The sequence below is a fragment of the Anabrus simplex genome, chromosome 2 (genome assembly GCF_040414725.1).
Source record: "Anabrus simplex isolate iqAnaSimp1 chromosome 2, ASM4041472v1, whole genome shotgun sequence".
NCBI classification, from domain to species: Eukaryota; Metazoa; Arthropoda; class Insecta; order Orthoptera; family Tettigoniidae; genus Anabrus; species Anabrus simplex.
Genome location: NC_090266.1, coordinates 973,332,344 through 973,353,980, shown reverse-complemented (window position 1 = coordinate 973,353,980; position 21,637 = coordinate 973,332,344). Strand labels below are relative to the sequence as shown.

General features: G+C 37.8%; 1 protein-coding gene across 1 annotated transcript in view; it reads right to left on the bottom strand.

Moving 5' to 3' along the window:
* dpy (dumpy) overlaps positions 1–21,637 on the bottom strand; it is a 562,668-nt gene that overhangs the window by 42,841 nt on the left and 498,190 nt on the right. The window contains 4 exon segments of the mRNA XM_068226068.1: positions 938–1,216; positions 6,134–6,451; positions 11,692–12,015; positions 20,272–20,589. Of these exon segments, the coding sequence (XP_068082169.1) occupies positions 938–1,216; positions 6,134–6,451; positions 11,692–12,015; positions 20,272–20,589 (1,239 nt within the window).

The following is a 21,637-nucleotide window of genomic DNA, read 5'->3' as shown; positions in this document are numbered from 1 at the left end:
TATTTTATCAGAAGTAACATTCTGCATATAATTAATATTACCTGTTGGTGTCCTTTAAATTACATTAAGAGTCATATTTTAAAACATTGATTTTCAGTCTCTTTTCCTCAAACATTTATTTGCAGGTTGAAGTGATAGTATATGAAGTAGTAGTACATAATTTTAGGCAATTTTAGTAGGAGAAATTTCAGAGGTCTGATATAGCCTTAAGCGTCATTAGCATCTTTAATATACAGGATATTTGGGAGATAAATACAAATGTCCAATTACAAAAATGTTTTAAATTTTATGTTTGTAGCTCACGTAATATTTAAAGATGAATGACTTAGAGCTTTCTAACATACATTACAATATCTTCAAATGTGAAAGTGTTTGCTTCTTTTATGCAGAATGTTTTCATACAACTTACACATGCATACTACATGAAGCTGCAGTGCGGTGATCTACTTAGAATAGTGTTTTTTTTTACACATTTTGCATGCATATGTCCTGAAGCTGCAGTGAAGTTATGTATACAGCTGCAGTGCAGTGACGTACTTAGAACGGCTTCTTACACATTATGCATGTATACTGCCTGAAGCATGGTATGGCGGGTGGTATAAGCCAAGGACAAACAAAGCTAGTACTTATCTCACAGACATCGTACTCTACTTCAAGCTCCTCCATCGGACCAACCATTTGCTTTTTTTTTTTTTTTTTTCTTTCTTTCCGTGAACTGTGGACATTCATCCCTACCTTCTGCAAGGTTATTTGTACATATCTCCCAAACACCCTATATATTTATATAAGAAACATGTAAATATGACTTGTAATTGAGGATAGTGCCAGTTGCATAGCACTCAAAAATAGATAGATAGATAGATAGATAGATAGATAGATAATTAAGTATATCTCAGCCAGCTTCCTCATTTAGTTCTGATTCACAAATTGAACTCACGTTGTTGTCCAGGCTGTATCTTGCACTCAACTTGTGGAGCTCCATAGTAACCTTCTGGACATGAGCATACAGGATTGTGGTTAACAACCTGACAAATGGCATTTACACCACAAGCATCAACACAAGGGTCACGACACCTCTGACCGAAGCATGCTTTGTCCCTTGTACAATCCTGGTTGATTAGACATTCGGGGTATGAACAAACAGCAGCTTCGTTCACTACATTACACTGTCCATTCTGACGACATGGTGATGGGTTGCATGGATCACTGGGAAAGTCTGGAATGAATTGAAAAGAAACAAGATTAACCCATAAGCATACAATTATTTCACATGAAGAAGTGTCTGGGAATATGGTTCTTTATCTACACGGTTATGCAAGGGTATCAAAGTTAGTAGTCAACATGTTGGTTGAGTTACATTTAGCTTCCTAACTTTAACTGAAGCAATTTACTGTACAATAGACTTTCAGGCTAGAGTTGAAAGGATCCTGCTTGAATACCAAGGGTGATCGTGTTTCAAATCTTTAGACGTAGATAACATAACATTCACCACGATGCCCCATGTACATTATCAGGTGCCTCTGAGACCAAATTGGCATCCATTTTAGGAAGAAATTGGCAAATTCTGTCCTATTTGTCATTATGTTTACAAACATTTTGCTTGCTAGAATTTATTCCATCAGCAAGATGACCTGATGTTAAAAGCAACAAGAAATGGCCTTGTGAATGTATAATTAAAATGCAAGATTAAATTAATAAATAAACTTACACATAAACACATTTTCTATCTGAATACACGATGTCAGTTGTATATCAATCATCAATGATCTGCATTTACGGCTATCATGCAGGTGGCAGATTCCCTATCAGTTGTTTTCCTAAATTTTCTTAAACGTTTTCGAACAACTTAGAAATTTATCAAACATTTCCCTTGTTAATGTATTTCAGTTCCTCACTCCTCGTCCTATAAAAGAATATTTGCCCAAATTTGTCCTCTTGAAATCCATCTTCATCTTACTTTTAAAAGCTCTGCTCAAGCTTATTCTTCTACCAATGTCATTCCATGCCATCTCTCTGCTGAAAGCTCGAAAGATACCACACATAGTTGAGCATCTGTTCCCCTTACTCCCAAGTCATCCCAGTCGAAAGTTTGCAACGTTTTCATAACACTATTCCTTTATCAGAAATCACTCAAAACAAATCGTGCTGCTTTCCTTTGAATTTAATCCATTTCTTGTTTCAAGTAGTCCTAGTGTGGGTCCCATACACTGGAACCATACTCTAATTATGGTCTTACCCAGAGACTTATATGCCCTCTCCTTTACATCCTAACCACAACCCCTAAATACTTTCATAACCATGTGAGGAGATCTGTAAACTTTCTTACCAACTTCATTAATATGATTACCCCAATGAAGCTCATCTAGGTACTGTACTTACAGTGTTCCCCATGAGGTACAATCACCCCCATTAACACAGTAATTAAAACTGAGAGGACTTTTCCTCTTGGTGAAACTTACAACTTGACTTTTCATCCATTTTACCATCATACCATTATCCGCTGTCCATCTCACAACATTGTCTATGTCCCCCTGCAGTCGTTCACAATCCTGCAACTCATTTACTACTCTATACAATAAAACATCATCCGCAAATACCCTTATTTGCGATCCCAGTTTTTTGCTCATATCATTTACATACATAAGAAAACAAAAACTAACCTAACTAAACTAACCCCATGGTACTACAGCCCTTGAAGGGCCTTGGCCTACCAAGCGACCACTGCTCAGTCCGAAGGCCTGCAGATTACAAGGTGTCGTATGGTCTGCACGACGAATCCTCTCGGCCGTTATTCTCGGCTTTCTAGACGAGGACCGCTATCTCACCGACAGATAGCTCCTCAATTCTAATCACGTAGGCTGAGTGGACCTCGAACCAGCCCTCAGACCCAGGTAAAAATTCCTGACCTGGCCGGGAATCGAACCGGGGGCCTCCGGGTAAGAGGCAAGTACGCTACCCCTACACTATGGATAAAAAAAACATAGGCCCAATAATATTGCCCTGCAGGTTCTATTTTCTAGAAATTTAACCAGGCATTCAACCACTCTTTTGTCTAGTCCAATAGCCCTCATTTTCATCAGTAATGTCCTATGATCTAACCTATCGAAATTAAATGGTGTATGTTTTTTTGTGCCGGGAGTGTCCGAGAACAAGTTTGGCTTGCCACGTTCAGGTCTTTTGAACTGACGCCCGTAGGCGACCTGCATGTGATGATGAAGATTAAATGGTGATGAAGACAACACATACATCCAGCCCCCGTGCCAGTGAAATTAACCAATTACGGTTAAAATTCCTGACCCTGCCAGGAAACAAACCCGGGACCCCTGTGAACAAAAGCCAGCACGCTAACCATTTAGCCATGGAGCCAGATATCTACCCTATCAAAAGCCTTGGATAGGTCAATAGTGATAGAGTCCATTTGACCTCCAGAATCTAAAATATCTCCTATTTCTTGCTGGAATGCTGCAAGCTGAGCTTCACTGGAGTAACTTTTACTAAACCCAAACTGTCTTCTATCAAACCAGTTAGTACTATCACAAAAATATCTAACATAATCAGAAGGAATGCTTTCACAGAGCGTACAAGCAACACATGTCAAGCTGACCGGCCTGTAATTGTCCATTTTATGTTTGTCACCCTTTCCCTTTTACAATGGGGTTGCTAATGTAACTCTCCATTCATTTGGTATCACTCCTTCCTGAAAGCAGTAATCAAATAAGTATTTCAGATATGGCACTATATCCCAACCCATAGCCTTTAATATATCCACAGAAATATTATCAATCCCAGCTGTTTTTCTATCTTTCAATTTTTGTATATTTTTGTGTCGTTATTATCATAGGTAAATTTTAGTAATATTCCAGTATTAATCACCTCCTCTATTTGGACATTATATTTATATCCAACTACCTTCACATACTGCTGACCGAATACTTCTGCCTTCTGTAAGTCCCCACATATACACTCCCCTTGTTCATTAATGATCCCTGGAATGTCCTTCTTGGAACCTTTTTCTGCCCTTTTGAAGTATCTATACATATCTTTCCATTGCTCCCTGAAATTCATGATTGCCAATTATGTTTGCCATCATATTATCCTTAGTTGATTTTTTCACTAAATTCAATTTCCCAGTAAGCTCCTTCAATCTCTCCTTACTCCCGCAACCATTCCTAATTTTATTTCTTTCTAATCTGCATCTCCTCCTTAATCTCTTTATTTCCCTGTTATAATTTAATGGGTCCTTACCACGCCTTACCAATTTTAAAGGTTTTCACACTCCTCAACAATTGGTTTAAACACCCATAGGATGTTAATTTCTTTATTTACGAATTTTCCATTGATCATAATTGCTTTTTAAAAATTTCCCTATGCCTCTCTTATCAACCATATGGTATTGCCTAATGGTCCTAATTTTATGACATTTATTTTTAACTATAAAAAAACAGCTTCATGATCACTTATACCATCTATCACTTCAGTTTCTCTATAGTGCTCATCTGGTTTTATCAGCACCACGTCTGGAATATTTTTCCCTCTTTCCGTCACTTTCTGATTCATCCGTCCTTCCCATATTAACTTATTCACCATTTGTTGGTCATGCTTTCTGTCATTTGCATTCCCTTTCCAGTTTACATTTGGTAAGTTCAGATCACCCGCTACAATAATGTTCCTTTCTCTGTCATTCCCCACATAGCTGATTATCTTATCAAATAATTCTGCACCAGCGTCAACACCAGCCTTACCAGGTCTATACACCCCAAAACAATCAAGTTGCTTGTTATCTTTACAGATAAGTCTTACATCTAGAATTTCATGTTCCTCATCCTTAACTTTTCGTATCTTACAAATTCTTTTCTTTTTTGTTTCACCAGTAGGAAGACTTTCCCTCCTATTGTTCCTAATCTGTTTCTATAATAAACACTCCAGTTCCATGAGAAAATTTCCGCATCCATAATATCACTTCTCAGCCACGATTCAATTCCTATTGCAATATCTGGTAAATATATATCTCTATCAAATTACTTAATTCTATTCCTTTCTTTACAATACAGGTACTTCTACAGTTTAACACTAACAATTTTATGTCATCCTTACTTGACTTCATGCTTCCTGTACTGTCATTACTGCTCTCTAGTCCACACTGTTACGCTAAATGTATCTCCCTTTAATTCTTCCAAACAAACTCTGTAACTTATATGTACCATTGCGGTTCAAGTGCGGGCCATCTGAGCGAAGATATACAAATCTAACTCCCAATTTCCCACATACCCATTCCATAGCCTCATTTAAATCCCCAATTACCCTCCAGTCAGTATCCCTCCTAAACAGTATTCTACTGGTAACAATCTCTGCTTCCTTAAACTTTTTTTGTGCTGCTGTAACCAGACACCACACAACCCTTAACTATTCAGTACCTATTCCTGCTTGTCTTACTTTATTGGTACCAACATGGAAAATTACCACCTTCTCCTTACCCTCCTCCCTCCCTTCTATTTTCCTCAACATCTGCCTTAACTTAATTCCTGATAACACTCTACCCTAGTTCCCTTTCCTCCACACATACACGTAATTGCAGGAGAATTGGTTAAATTCAGTATAGGTAAGATACTAGAAACATTTTTTAAAAAAGTTATAATAATATATAAATTTTAAATTCTTTCCACAAATTATGAATTATTGCTGCCATTCCAGGAAGCTTGATGAACTCCAATATATATAACTTGCATATCCTCAGTTTAATGCTCTTATTGCAACTATAACCAGAATAATGCTGACTATTAGAAGCAAAGTTATGAAAATATCGATAAAATGACTTTTTAAGGAATGCATAATCTCATATTATAAAGCATTAAAAAAAAGAAGGAATAAAAAAGGTTGTGTCAACAAACCAATAATAAATGATGACAAACTGACACCAAACATTCCATTGACAACTTTCATGGAACTAGGTAATTTGCAAGGCAAAATTATTGTTCTTATTAGACATCACTCACAAAAATGCAATATATTGAGGAATCAAGTGATCTACTTTCATTTCAATGTAGGTTCTGTCAACAGTAAATAGGAATATGGCTAAAATAAATGAAGGTTTTGGAAGCAGTTATGTACAGTCTTAAATAAATCTAAACCGTACCTTTAATCTCCTTGCATTCAGTAAATGGGTCTCCAATGGTGTTTTCTGGACAGCTGCATACTGGGCTATGGTTGATAGTGATACAGCGAGCACCATAACCACATATACCTGGGCAGGGATCCACACATTTGGAGTTGACACATGCCTTGTCCCGTGTACAGTCTGAACTTAAAACACACTCGGGTCGACAACCACTACCATCAGGAGTGCCTTGATAACCTGGCAGGCATTCACATAGTGCATTGCCATTAACAGCATGGCAACGTGTGTTAGCTCCACATGGAGATGGATTGCAGGGGTTGGATTCAGGGAGAATAGCTAAAGAAAACAAAGAAAGAATCCAGTAAGTCCACTCTGAAGAATAATACCTATAGTAATCATAACATGTGATAGTAAAAAGACTACACTTGCAAGATACAGTTTTATACAACAGCTTAGAGATTCAGATCAAGAAATGGAGAGCAAAAAGGAGTTTAACCATTAATTAATTGTATGTCTATTCTGTATGAAACAGCACTTCCTATTTTACTCTTCTCTCTAGCATGATACATGACCCTTGTTCATGTGGAATCACCCTATCTGGAATTCAGCAGTGCTACTCTTCATTACATTTTTACATTCTGTCCAACACTATTTTCTTTATGAATTATTTGTAAGTGAAATTTTCTAACAATAACTTTTTGTTTTGCTAGTGGCTTTACGTCACACCGACACAGATAGGTCTTATGGTGATGATGGGATAGGAAAGGCCTAGAGGAGTTGGAAGGAAGCGGCTGTGGCGTTAATTAAGGTACAGCTCCAGATTTGCCTGGTGTGAACATGGGAAACCACGGAAAACCATCTTCAGGGCTGCCGACAGTGGGATTCGAACCCATGATCTCCCGGATGCAAGCTCACAGCCGCGTGCCTCTAACCGCATGGCCAACTTGCCCGGTCTAACAATAACTAACTATTGGTAAGTTATATTTTATGTACTGTAAAGGACATGTAATATAAGATACCTCAATAGCTATTTATTTCTTTGACCCAGAGAAAAATTCTGTCTGCAGCTAATAAGTGAATAATATTTGGCTTCATAGATAAAGCTGAACACATTTTTAACTGTTAATCAAAGTCTTCTCCAATCAAGTCAAAATTTTAAGATTCCTTTCTTATATTTTCTCTTGCAAGATGGATTCACAAAAGCAAGAATGAATAAAAGATTTGCTTGCAAAAACTGCAGATGAATCAGATGATGGAGGCACATCATATGATCAGAAAGATAAGATTGTAATGCATAGTGATCAATGTTTAAAAAGTAAACAATATTGCAATGAACTACAAATGGTTTTAATTTATAATGTAAGCAAGGGTCAAAAGGGATTCTTTCTTAATGAAGATAACATCAGAAGATGGTATAATCACTGCTCACTGCAAAACATGAGAACTACGGCTCAAAATAATCACTGGAGCGATATTTACAAGGTTAGTGGTTTGGCAATGAATATAAATGATGTACAGTACTGCAGGTCTGGATTCAATATTTTTAATGACAACATTACTGAGGAAATCATAAATTGTACAAATAAAGCTCCAGCTCAACAAGGCTAATTATAAGTGAGAGAGAGATGCAAAGGAGATCTTTTTTTGTCATATGGCCACTGGAGAAGTTGAAACCTTATAGGTGACCTGCCTGTCTGTGAAGACGGGACACCTTAGACCAAAGGCCGATATTCTAACCATTTAGTCATGGAGCCAGAGGCAAAGGAGATGAACATCACAGAATGGAAAGCTTTGTGATGCCTTCATTATGTGGCAAATGTCTTGTGCTTGTCCCGCCAAAACTTAAGGGGCTTATACCCAACGGATATTACAGGCAATGAATTTATCCATATTACTGCGACCCTACAAAGACCGATACTCTTGCTGAAAGCAATTAGGGGTGATAATATTCAAACAGGAGAAGGCTGTGTGTTAAGCATACTCCATTATTGACTAACTACACAACAATAATTGAAGAATGTCAGAAAAATGTGGATTCTGACAGTAACAAAAAAAATCAGTGATGTATGACAAAATTATTTGTATCAATGATGCTTTAATGCATTTTCCGCATACCTAGAACCCAATCAGATGGATGATATGATGTGAATAAATCTCCACATCATTAAGTTCTCAGACTAATTATACCATTATCTGGTTCAAATTGTAACATATAACTGGTATTGTTCATTATCACTAGCAACTGATTTGTTGCCGAACTACTGCTTGGTGGTAGCTGAGTCTTAAATCTAATTAAAAGAACGAATTTAGTGGTAATTATGGATTTGGAGATATTTTCAACTTTTTCCCTGCCTCTCCAAGAGAAATAGCTTGTACTTCTCTCATCCACTTTTCACAATGAATTATCTGGTGAAGTTATGAAGGCAGAGATGTTGACATTTTGGGGGGAATACCTGGACCTAGCCTGGGAAGTACGAAATCGATTGCTGGAAAGAAAGATTGAAAAATGGGACGAACTTCGCTGTAATCTCTCAGAAAACTAGTCAGATCGCGAATTTTGGTGGATTCTCTCAGAAAGCGAGTCAGATCACGAATTTTGGCAGATTATATATAAAATGTTAAGCATTCAATTATAAATTTCAGTATAATACCGTAGCGAAGCATGGGTATCTTGCTAGTATAATATATATATTAATAATAATAATAATAATAATAATAATAATATTGATATTCTTTAAATACCTATTCTTAACATGAGGAAGATATAGTAACTAGACAGGCTCAAGTCTTTGTCTGCAGTAATATGCAGTATTATTTATATTATAATCTAAAATACCTTCTCTTGAGTGGTGTGGAAAATAGAAGTTCCTCAATAATAAGGGGTGATGTGAATCTACTGTCTAATATAAATCACCAACATACACAGATTCCCCTTTTTATCAGTTTGATTGCTTGCTTGCTTATTGTAAACTAGTGATGATATATTTTTCTGAACAAAGCTCAGCTGTAGATAGGCATTTCAATGCTTTACATAACTTTAAAACTTACAATTACCAGCATGGTACCATTAATTCTGTATAGAATATAGACCATAGGGACAAATGTTTATCCCTGAAACATGTGGAATGAAATATGAAGTGAAATTTAAATTGAGTGCTTTAACTTACTTGGAGATGTTGTTGTTGTTGTTGTTTGAGTCATCAGTCTACAGACTGGTTTGATGCAGCCCTCCATGCCCCCTATCATGTGCTAATCTATTCATTCCTATGTAACCACTACATTCTACATCTGTTCTAATTTGCTTGCCATATTCATACCTTGGTCTACCCCTTCTATTCTTACCGCCTACACTTCCCTCAAAAACAAACTGAACAAGTCCTAGGTATCTGAAGATGTGTCCAATAATTCTATCTCTTCTTCTGATCAAATTTAGCCAAACTGATCTCTTACCAATTCAATTCAGTATCTCTTCATTCATGATTAGATCTACTCATCTCACCTTCAGCATTCTTCTGTAACACTACATTTCAAAAGCTTCTATTCTCCTTCTTTCTGAGCTAGTTATCATCCATGTTTCACTTCCATACAATGCCACGCTCCAAACAAATGTCTTCAAGAACTTTTTTCTAAAGTTTGAAGTAAGCAAATTCCCTTTCTTAAGAAAGGCCTTCCTTGCTTGTGCTAGTCTGCATTTTATGTCCTCCTTACTTCTGCTGTCATTAGTTATTTTACTACCCAAGTAACAATATTAATCTACCTCCTTTAAGACTTAATTTCCAAATCTAATATTTCCTGCATCACCTAACCTTATTGGACGGCACTCCATTATTTTTGTTTTGGACTTATTTATTTTCATCTTGTACTTCTTGCCCAAGACTCTGTCCATACCATTCAGCAATTTCTCCATATCTTCTGCAGACTCAGATAAAATAACACTATCATTGGCCAATCTCAGGACTTTGATTTCCTCTCTTTGGAATATGATTCCTTTCCCCAAATTCCTCTTTGATTTTCTTTACCACATGTTCTATATAAACATTAAAAAGGATGGAGAACAAAGTGCAGCCTTGCCTCACTTCTTTCTGGATTGCTGCTTCTTTTTCAAAGCCCTCAATTCTTTTCACTGCAGACTGATTTTTGTACAGATTGTGGAATTCCTCTTTCTCGGTATCTGAACCCGATCACATTCAGAATCTCAAATAGCTTGGTCCAATCAACATTATCTAATGCCTTCTCTAGATCTACAAACGCCATGTATGTGGGATTATCCTTCTTAATTCAGTCCTCTAAGACCAGATGTAAAGGCAGGATTACTTCACGTGTTTCTACATTTCTTCTGAAGCCAAATTGATCTTCTCCCAATTCAGTTTCAACTTGTTTTTCCATTCCTCTGTAAATGATACATGTTAAAAATTCGCAGGTGTGAGATTCTAAACTAATGGTGCAGTAGTTTTCACACTTGTCAGCACCTGTTTTCTTGGGAATATGTATAATAACATTCTGCTTAAAAGTTGATGGTACTTCTCCTCCATCCTACACACTAAACGGAATATCTTTGCCATGCTGGTTTCTCCTATGGCAGTCAGTAATTCGGAGGGTATGTCATTAATTCCAGGTGCCTTGTTCCTATCTAGGTCTCTCAAGGCTCTGTCGAATTCTGACCTCAAAATTGGGTCTCACATTTTATTAGCATTAACAGCCCCTTCTTCTTCCAGAACCATATCACCTACGTCTTTACCTTGATACAGCTGTTTGATATGTTCCTGCCATCTTTCTGCCTTGTCTTCTTTTTCTAGAAGTGGTTTTCCATCTGAGCTCTTGATATTCATATGCTTCATTTTCCTTTCTCCAAAAGTTTCCTTGATTTTCCTGTATGCAGCATCTACCTTACCTAGGACCATACAACATTCAAAATCATTGTACTTCTCTTTCAGCCATTCTTCCTTAGCTGTCCTGCACTATTTATCTACTTCATTCTTTAATAGCCAGTATTCTTTTCTGCCTCCTCATTTTTTTGCACTCTTGTACTTTCGTCATTCATCAATCAAGTCTAGTATCTCCTGAGTTATCAGTTGATTCTTAGTTGATCTTCCCTTTCTTCCTAACCTTTCTTCAGCAGCCCTACTGACCTCATTCTTCACGACTCTCTATTCTTCCTCTATTATGTTTCCTTCAGCCTTTTCATTTAGTCCTTGTGCAACATGTTCCTTGAAACAATCACCTGGGGATAGGAGCAGTAATAGACAGAATAATAATACCAAAAACTTGCTAATAATTTGAGTGGCAGAATAATGATGAAATGGAAACCTCTCTTCACAGTTTGAATACACAATACTCTGCTGATGTCATTAGCCCCACATTAAAAAAAAGAGTATTCTCCAAATTTAAATTGTATGTCCTCTTGTTATTACTTTGAGAATTTGATATTAGGATCAATAATTCAAGGTCCACATTAGTCAAACTGAAATTGAGTTCTTGACTTAAGTTGGTCTGTCAGAATCTACTCAAGAAGTAAAACCTGAACAGAAATTTGCTAACACTTGACCCAAAAATAAATAAGATTTATTTAAACTTACCTATGGGCTGACAGATACGGAAAGCATCTCCAGATGTACCCTCTGGGCATGAGCAAATAGGAATATGGTTTGTAATAGAGCATAGAGCCCCCACACCACATGTTCCAGGACACGGGTCTTGACACTTGTTCCTGTTGCATGCTTGGTTCATTGGGCAGTCAGAGCTGACCAAGCACTCTGGTCGACAGCCCTCGTATGGATTGCCATGGTATTCTGGCACACATTCACAGACTGCATACTTATTCTCCACACGACAACGAGCATTAGAACCACATGGAGATGGACTGCAGGGATCTCCAGGGACAGCCGGTTTGGTTGGTTCAACTGCAAACATAGTAAAAACCAAGTCACTGAATATTCTATATAGGATTTTATCACACAGTATGACTTCAAAATTAAGATATTAAACTATGACAGTGATTGATGTTTTAAGGTGCAAAACATTAAGATCACTGGACCCTTAAGAAGGGACTGCGGTGGTATACACATGTAACAAACTTTATATTTTGAGAGTCATTGTTAAAATATTAAAATCTCAATGTTTGTAAATCAGATCTTGATTTACAAACTCCACCAGAAGAAATTTTCTTTGCATTTTCCCATTTATATGGGGTCCGCCTTCTTGAAATGTTTCCCCCACTTCAATCGATCTATAGCATCCCAAGGGCCGAGTTTGGTGAGCTGCATGTCATCTCTCACCCTATCAAGCCAGTGTATTTGAGGTTGCCCTCGAGATTGGTGACCCTCCACATTCAGTTAAAGGGCAGTCTTTGCAACTGCCCACTGCTACTGAGTACATGCCCATACCATCGCAGACATGGTTCATGCATTTTCTCTGTGATTAGGGCAATCTTGAATTTATTCTGCACAGCATCGTTCCTGATATGGTCTAGTCGAGTCAAGCCAAGCCACTGGACCACCGCAGCATCTTCATTTCCATTGCATGAAGTATCTGTTCATGCTTCAATGTCGTAGGTAAGCATTCAGATACATAAAGGGCCACCGGTCTAATCACTGTGTGGTAGACTTTAGATTTTGGATGCAAGGGAATTTTCTTATTGCACAGAATTCCAGTAACCTGGTGCCATTTTATCTATGCGGCGCTGACATTTGTCTTGACATCAGGAATCATACTGCAATCTGAGGTGATGCAGGACCCTAGGTATTTGAACTCTGTCACTTTATTAAGTTGAACCCCACCCACAGTGATCGTGCCATCAGTTTGATCACCGCATTCCAGGTACTCCATCTTCTTCAGATTTAATTTCATCCCATAATCTTATAGGAACATGTTCCACTCTTGTACTTGCTGTTCAAGGCCCTCGCATGTCTCGTTAGCTAGCATGACATCGTTCCGCATATAATAATGTCCATGAATGCCTAGTCTGGATGTCATTTGTGATGGCATTCATGCAGAGTATGAAGAGCAATGGGGACAAGGCTGATCCTTGATGGACATCAATATTGATATGGAAGGTACCAGACTTTCCTGCTGCATACTATTCTGAACTTGTGGTCTTTCGGTAGAGAAGTTTCCCCAGTTGACATAGGCTTCAGCTACACTGTGTAGTCTCATTGTTAGCCAAATGAGATCATGTGGTATTCTGTGGAATGCCTTTCTCAAATCAAGAAAGGTCAAGTGAACTGACTTCCTTTTCTCGTGGTATCCTTCCATCAATTGACAAAGTGCATGGATGGCGTCTGTTGTTCTGCTTATTTTTAACAAAGCCACTGGTTATATGAGAAGTGATGATGTTTTGTAATCTCGCATCAAGAACAAGATAAAAAAAATTCATAGTATGGCATAAGAGGCGATTGCCCTATAATTTGAGCAATCCTGTATATTTCTTATGTCTTTCCAAATTGGAATTGTGACACTGGTCTTCCAGGCCTAGGATTCTGTGTCCTCCATAATAATCTTGTTGAAGTGGTCAGTAAGCCATACTAAACCTTGTTAACATTGATGCTTTCACGGCCTGTACTTGTAGACATAATATGGGCTTATGTCTTGTCGAGAAAACAGGGTGAAACTCTTTACGCTTCACAGAGAACTTTGCTCCGTGTCTTCAGAAGAAAATCTTGACTGTTCCCGAGGACGTCTTCTACAATGTTTTCTTGACACGGCATAAGCATACACCTTGTTCGTTCAGAAGATTCCATACTTTGGCTGGAATATCATCTGCACCAAGCGCTTTCCCAACCTACATTTTGTTGATGGCAGTGGACACTTCTCCTGTAGTGATAGTGGCCATGATGGGATCAGCTGTAGGTAGAGGTGGATGAGGGAACTCCTTGTTGCATGTATCCTTAAAATACTCTTTTCAGTGACATAGTATGTCATGTCTGTTTTGTAGGAGGAGCCCATTTCTGTCTTTGATGTTGATAACATGACCTAGATCTTGTGTGGCGCAATCGTGAGTGTGGGCAATTTTGTAGATTCTATTCGTGCTACCAGGCTTATCCAGCTCATCGTAGATGACTTTGTAATGTGCTGCTTTTGCAGTTGCTACAACTCGTTTTGCACTGGCCATAAGAGCCCGGTATCTTTCTGAATCTTCCGTGCTGCATGTCTGGTACTATGTCTTGTAAGCAGCTTTCTTTTCCTTGCTGATAGCAGTAAAAGGTATTTTTTTAAATTGTGTCTTTTTATATCAATATCCTTCAAGTGCAATTTTGGACTGTGCGAGTTTTTTTAGAACTTAATACACACTACCATTTGCTTGAAATAAGGAGGATCGTAAACAAGGGAACATTCTATTCTTATAAACAGGGGGCTATCTAGGAGAGATTTGGGCATACTTCGGATACACTCCTTCCTCATCCCTCCACAAATATACTTCTAAAATATAGAGGGAAAATTCCTGTAACAACCATGTGCTCAAGAACTAGGAATATTTTCCTTAAAGCTTAGCTGACACAATATGCAAATTTTTCTTCTGTTCTTCAACTATAGAGTAAACTACAGTTAAGTTAGGGTGTGTTCAAGCAATGGAGCTTGTGCTAAGTTAGGCCCATGAATTTATAAGGGTAGCCATATCATCCATGACTAATAACTGCAAACACCTAAAATAGAATATCATAGCTTTCAGTTATATTTGACATTGATGACTTCTGTTTATCTCAAAATATATAAACTCTACTATAGTTAAAAAGGACATGATGGAAAATATTGTGTGCAGTGTGTATACCACTTTAGTCTGACTCTAAAATCACATACATATATATAAGGCTGTATTCTTTAATGTCAATACTGTGTGAATTCAGACACAAAAAAATTGATCATAAATCAGCCATGCAAAAACAATGGATACACATTCTGAAGACTGAAAATTACTGAGCAGGCAGTGCTATGACTAAAACTGTAAACATTGAAACTGCAAACATGCCATGCACATGCAAGTACAAAAAAATAGGTCATGCAAAATGCAATATCATGCTGGACTACAAAAGCTAAAAACATATGATGCACATGCAAGTACAAAAAAATAGGTCATACAAAATCCATAACCATGCTGGACTGTAAAAACTGGAACATGCAACCATGCAGCATATTTTCTTCTAGAGTATACTTAACACATTGTATAGCACTCAAAAAAAGTCAAAGAATTAATATCTCTAGATACTTGTGTTCCAAGATGAACATTTTACACAATTCACCATTTATTATGTGTCCATAATCTGTTATTCGTTCCTAAATTCCCAACTTTGTGCTCAGCTTCAGTTTCAGGATGAACTTTCAAGAATACTCTACTGATCATGAGTAACATCTAAATGAAATACTTTTCTTATATTATAATTTTTAGAAATGTAAGCAGTCAAACATGTGATCATTTTATTTAAATAATAATAATATATCCAGCATAGATATTTATACAAATTCAGGACTACTGTTTAGAAACAGAAACTGTGCACCCTTATCCTTCAATAACAGATCATATGTTTGGAATACTCTTTTAATAAGCCTTGAATCTATTTACTTGTAAATCTGGCCAGCTAATTATTCAAACAATGATAAATGCAATACCAGTACTAAATGGGCCATTTTATAAGATAATGGGAAATAATCCAAACAAATGTAAAGTAGGCTATATCATGATTGGTAAGTAAATCTTTTATAATTTAAAAGTATAAATGCATGTCAATTTCATGTTTTGAAGGCATTTAGAAAACAGCTGGCTTGATTCACAAATTGGCAGTTTATTTGCAGGTTAATTTTGTCACCAATAAAACCTCAAATACCATCAAGAACATTAAATACAATCTACATTCTAAATTAAATAAACTAAAACCCATGACCAAAGCACTCCATCAGCATCAATTTTGGAGAAAGTTAAGTAGCTCTAGATCTGATGACGCCAGGAGCCCAGTATGTTAAGCAGTACTGTATTATCCAAAATCATTTGAATTATTTTGCTGTTGTCAAATGGAACCAATACCAAAACTGTAAGAGAATACCAAATCCTATTCTGCAGAAACATACATGGGCACCCATGTCAATTACCCAGAAAGTCTACTGCTTTCATTTTCTTGGAACCAAATATTAGCCATTAAGTTAATAAAACATAGAAGCAAATAATTACCCCAGTTTTAAACCTCTGAAATGAGGGGCCAAATCAATATATATAATAATAATTAACCACTTGAATTTTAGCAGTCAAAATTATTTTTGTTAAGAACCACTAACCATATTTGGTTAATACCTTTTCCAGACTAACATAAGCATTTCTACAACAAAATTCACCTCTATATAAAATGTTCATTTTAGTGACTCCATCTGAAGAACAGTTTCAAAGATAAAATAACCTGAAACTGCTAATCAACTAGCATAAAATGTTACAGTAGAATATCCTCTAAATAATTCCACTTCTATAAATGGATGTACTTAAAGTGATTGAGTCACTAAAATGCTCATTACCATATCCAGTAACTAGTGGAGTCAACATTTTCAAGGAGTATACCTTATGCCTAATGTTAATAATAAAATGAGTAGCATAATGATATTTAATATACCTGTTGACCACAAGTCTCCATGTACCATGTTAAAAGCAAATAACCTGTGTTAGCTCTGCAGTTATCGTAAGCTACATACAGTGGACGCTGTCTTAACAGGCCTGCTCAGGACTGGACCTTTGGTCGGATTACAACAACGCTGGTTAAGCCAGTAGTATTAAAATAAAGGGTCTATACAGCAATGTTTAGTACTATACTCTAATTTAATGTGTTTTACACAATAGGTCAAAACATATCAGGCTTATAAACTGTCTAAAATGGCATACACTGTTGTGAGCAATAAGCAACATGAAACAAATTGCATCTTGTATATAAGCACGGCAGAGTGGAAGGCAGCGTGGGTGCTTGCATCCATGGGATAGTGGAAGCAACGTTATTCACCAGGTCAGCCAGTTAAGAGGGTGTCCACTGTATTACATTCTATGACACCAGCAGGAAAGTTATATTCCTTCCTTGATTCATGAACATAGTGACCACCGATTACAGTACATACAGTATAATTGAATATGACTTGCTCATTTGCTTGAGGTTATTTTAAAATACGTAATTCTATATTTACTTTCTAAGAACAAACTACTGTTTTCATTTTAAGCAATATTTAAGCAAAATAAACGAGTAAAACTAGTAATTAAACTGAATTGATTCTAACTAATTCTAGGTTCACCATATACCCAGTAACATAATAGTAATGAACAGGTAAGCAATTCTTACGTGGTGGAACTAAACAGAAAGTGAATGGGTCTCCTGAGTACCCAACTGGACAGACACAGTTGGGAATATGAGCCACAACTCGACATTCTGCATTTGAGCCACATGAGCCCAGACATGGATCTTGACATTTCTGATTGATGCAAGCAAGGTGACTAGCGCACTCGCTGTTCACAGCACATTCTGGTCGGCAGTTAGGTGAGGTGCCGATGTAACCAGCCAAGCAGGAACACGATGGACTACCATCTGCAGAGACCTGGCACTGAGAATGTGGTCCACACGGAGATGGCAGACATGGATCCTGAGGAGCTGCAGGTGTAGGCAGAGGTGGTGCTATGGAAATAGTAAATGATACATATATAAACTCTCATATTCAAAAGAAATGCTGGAATTCTTCATTCAAATATGAATGTATATATATAGTCTATAACTTTTTCTTACGTATTGGCAAGCATCTTGAGAAGGGATCTCCCGTGAATCCTATAGGACAGCTGCAGATAGGTACATGGTTGATCATGTGACACTGAGCTCCAAGACCACATGTTCCAGGACATGAATTTCTGCATTTTTGATTGATACAGGCTTCAGACTGAGCACAGTCTGAGCTAACTATACATTCTGGTCTACATGATGGAGGACTTCCCAAATACCCAGATATACAAGAACACACTGCCTGTCCATTTATTTCACGGCATTGACTGTTCGGACCACATGGAGATGGACTGCAGGGCTCTTCATTGATGATTGCTAAGGAAGGACAAAAGTATCAGCAGTATTAGTAATTTAATAATTATAAATTCCAAAATTGTGAAACATACAAATTAAAATTATTTGTGGTGATAGAAATTCAAGCCAGTAACTAGCACACTCTTGATAGTATATTAGCTATATACTGTAATTAAAAGTTGAACTTACGAGGTACTTTTCTGCAAAGTATGAATGGATCACCAGCAAAACCATCAGGACAACTACATGAAGGGATGTGGTTTACAACGTGACACTCTGCACCTTGGCCACAAGGTGTAGGACAAGGATCCAAACATTTATTTCTTATGCAAGCTTTGCTCCTCTCACAATCCGTATTAAGAATACACTCAGGTCGGCAACCAGAGTATGGATCACCATGATACTCTGGCAGGCAAGTACAAGTACCATCTCGGCATTGGGCATTCGGACCACAAGGCGATGGATTGCATGGATTAACAGGCTCAGGTGGCAAAGCTGAAATATAATTATTTATTATGTAACATATAAAAAATTAAAAAATATATATTATTATTTTAATTCTCCTTAAGATTCCAGATTTATAGATCAGAACTATCTTTTATTGTTCTGCTAAAATAATTTATTCAGCAACATAAATAATATCAATAATAAAATTTCTTACATGGTACTGGCTTTCGATAGCAACTGGTGAATGGATCTCCAGTATATCCATCAGGACAAGTGCAAATTGGTGTATGGTTGATAACATTACACTGTGCACCAACACCACATGATCCAGGACAAGGGTCAACACATCTTTCTCTCAAGCATGCTAGATTGCTAGGACATTCCGCATTTATCACACACTCAGGATGACAGCTTGGTGGACTTCCAATGTACCATGGGAGACATGAGCAAGAAGGTGAGCCGCCAATATCCCTGCACTCTGAATATGGCCCGCATGGGGATGGAACACATGGGTTTATGTATTCCGATGGAGGTGTAGGCTTTGGAGCTGGAAGTAAGAAGAAACTATTAAAAACCACACTCTGCATTATGAAAAAATAATAAAGTGTATCTGATGAAAATATTTCAACACTGCCAATCACATTTCACATAGGGATGCATTTAATAACTTACTGGGTATGGGATAGCATCTTGTAAAAGCATCACCGGTGTAACCTGACTGACAGCTGCATATTGGACTGTGATTAATAACTTCACAACGACTATTGATTCCACATGTCCCAGGGCATGGATCTACACATTTCTGGTTTATACATGCTCTGTTCTGAGCACATTCTGAGCTTCCAACACATTCTGGTCTGCATCCTGGTGGACTTCCAATGTAGTTTGCCAAGCATGAACATACGACTTGCCCGTTAACTTCACGACACTGGCTATTAGGTCCACAAGGTGATGGGTTGCATGGCTCAGGTTTTGGTATTGGTTCTATAAATACAAAAAGTAAAATATACTTGGATGATTGCAATACTTTGTCACAGATGAAGGAAACGGTAACAAATAGGGTCTATAATGCTCACCTTGCTGAGGTATGACATTACAGTATCTAAATGGATCTCCAGTGTAACCTCCACGGCAACTGCAAGTTGGTAAGTGGTTTACAACTTGGCAATCAGCATTAGGGCCACATGTGCCTGGGCAAGGATCTTTGCACTTGTTACGAATACATGCCCTATCCGGAGTACAATCGCTGTTAAGTACACATTCTGGTCTACAGCCTTCATAAGGATTACCAACATAATCAGGTAGACATGTACAGGAACCCGCTCCGTTCTGCTCTCTGCAAACTGCATTAGGACCACACGGTGATGGCACACAAGGTGTTGTTCTCTCGGGGTTCACTGGTGCTACAGTAAAAAAAAAAAATCAGCAAATATAAAAACATACTGTAAAGAACATTATGGGATAATATATGCCTATTTCAATGAAAAATAACTATCAATAGTCTAGTGCAACATTGCTATGATGTGAAGGGATGCTACAACAATTTGGTATTGAGGCTAAGCATCTTAATTTACAGTACTTTCTACAGTCCAATCCTTAAACTCATGACTGCTTTTCATCTAGGAGATGTATGTATGTTCAACAAACAGCAAATTATACCATGGATAATAATATGGGATATTATCTTACTTTTATATTCTTGACAGAAAGCAAATGGATCTCCAGTGTATCCTGATGGGCATATGCAATTTGGAGTGTGACTGACAACCCTACATTCAGCATTTGCACCACAGGATCCTGGACATGGATCACTGCACTTCTGATTGATGCACGCCAGATGACTGGCACACTCGCTGTTGCTCACACACTCTGGACGACAATTGGGTGGGGTGCCTTGGAACTCGGGGAGACAAGAACATGATGGTGAATCTCCTGAAACCTGGCACTGGGCATTAGGGCCACATGGAGATGGTTGACATGGGTTCTGTGGTGGAATAGGGGTATCCGCTGTAAAATAGAACAGAAGAGGAAGATGTAGTTTATAAATGATTGAAATTTAGATGTGACACTACCAGAATTTCCAACAAATACTTACGTATGGGGTGACATCTGACAAAGGGATCTCCTGTATATCGTGATGGACAGCTACAAATCGGGTTGTGATTCACCACTTCACATCGAGCTCCTATGCCGCATGTACCAGGGCAGGGGTTGCGACACTTCTGATTACTACAAGCCTCATTCTGAGCACATTCAGAGCTCACCACACATTCTGGTCGACAAGATGGGGGACTTCCCAAGAAACCAGGTACACAGGAGCACACAGCTTGTCCATTTATTTCACGACATTGACTGTTTGGTCCACATGGAGAAGGATTGCATGGCTGAGTCACCACAGGAGCTAAACAAAAGGAATGTCCACATTAGACCCATGACAGACTGATGAATGATTGCTACAGATTGATGTAATAATTTTTTAAGGTACATACGTGGAACTGCTCTGCATTCTACAAAAGCATTGCCTGATGTTCCCTCAGGGCAACTGCATATAGGAATGTGATTCACAACATCACAACGTGCACCTTGTCCGCAAGTGTTAGGACAAGGATCCATACACTTGTTTCTAATACAAGCCTTGCTTCTATCACAATCTGTACTAAGAACACATTCAGGCCGGCAACCAGAGTATGGATCCCCTTGATATTCGGGTAAACAAGTACATGTTCCATCTCTGCATTGAGCATTTGTACCACATGGTGATGGACTGCAGCGGTCTGTTTCAACAGGCTCATTAGCTGAAATAATTATACAAATAGAAATCATTCTAGCATATTCAATTCAATAAATCCACGTTTAAGAGATATTTGGTAAATTTAGATAGTTATTCTTACCAATCACTGGTTTGAGGTAACAGTTTGTGAATGGATCTCCTGTATAACCACTTGGACACACACAAACTGGCGTGTGGTTGATAACACTGCACTGTGCACCAGCTCCACAAGAACCAGGACACGGGTCTCTACATTTCTCCTTCAAACATGCCAGGTTACTGGAA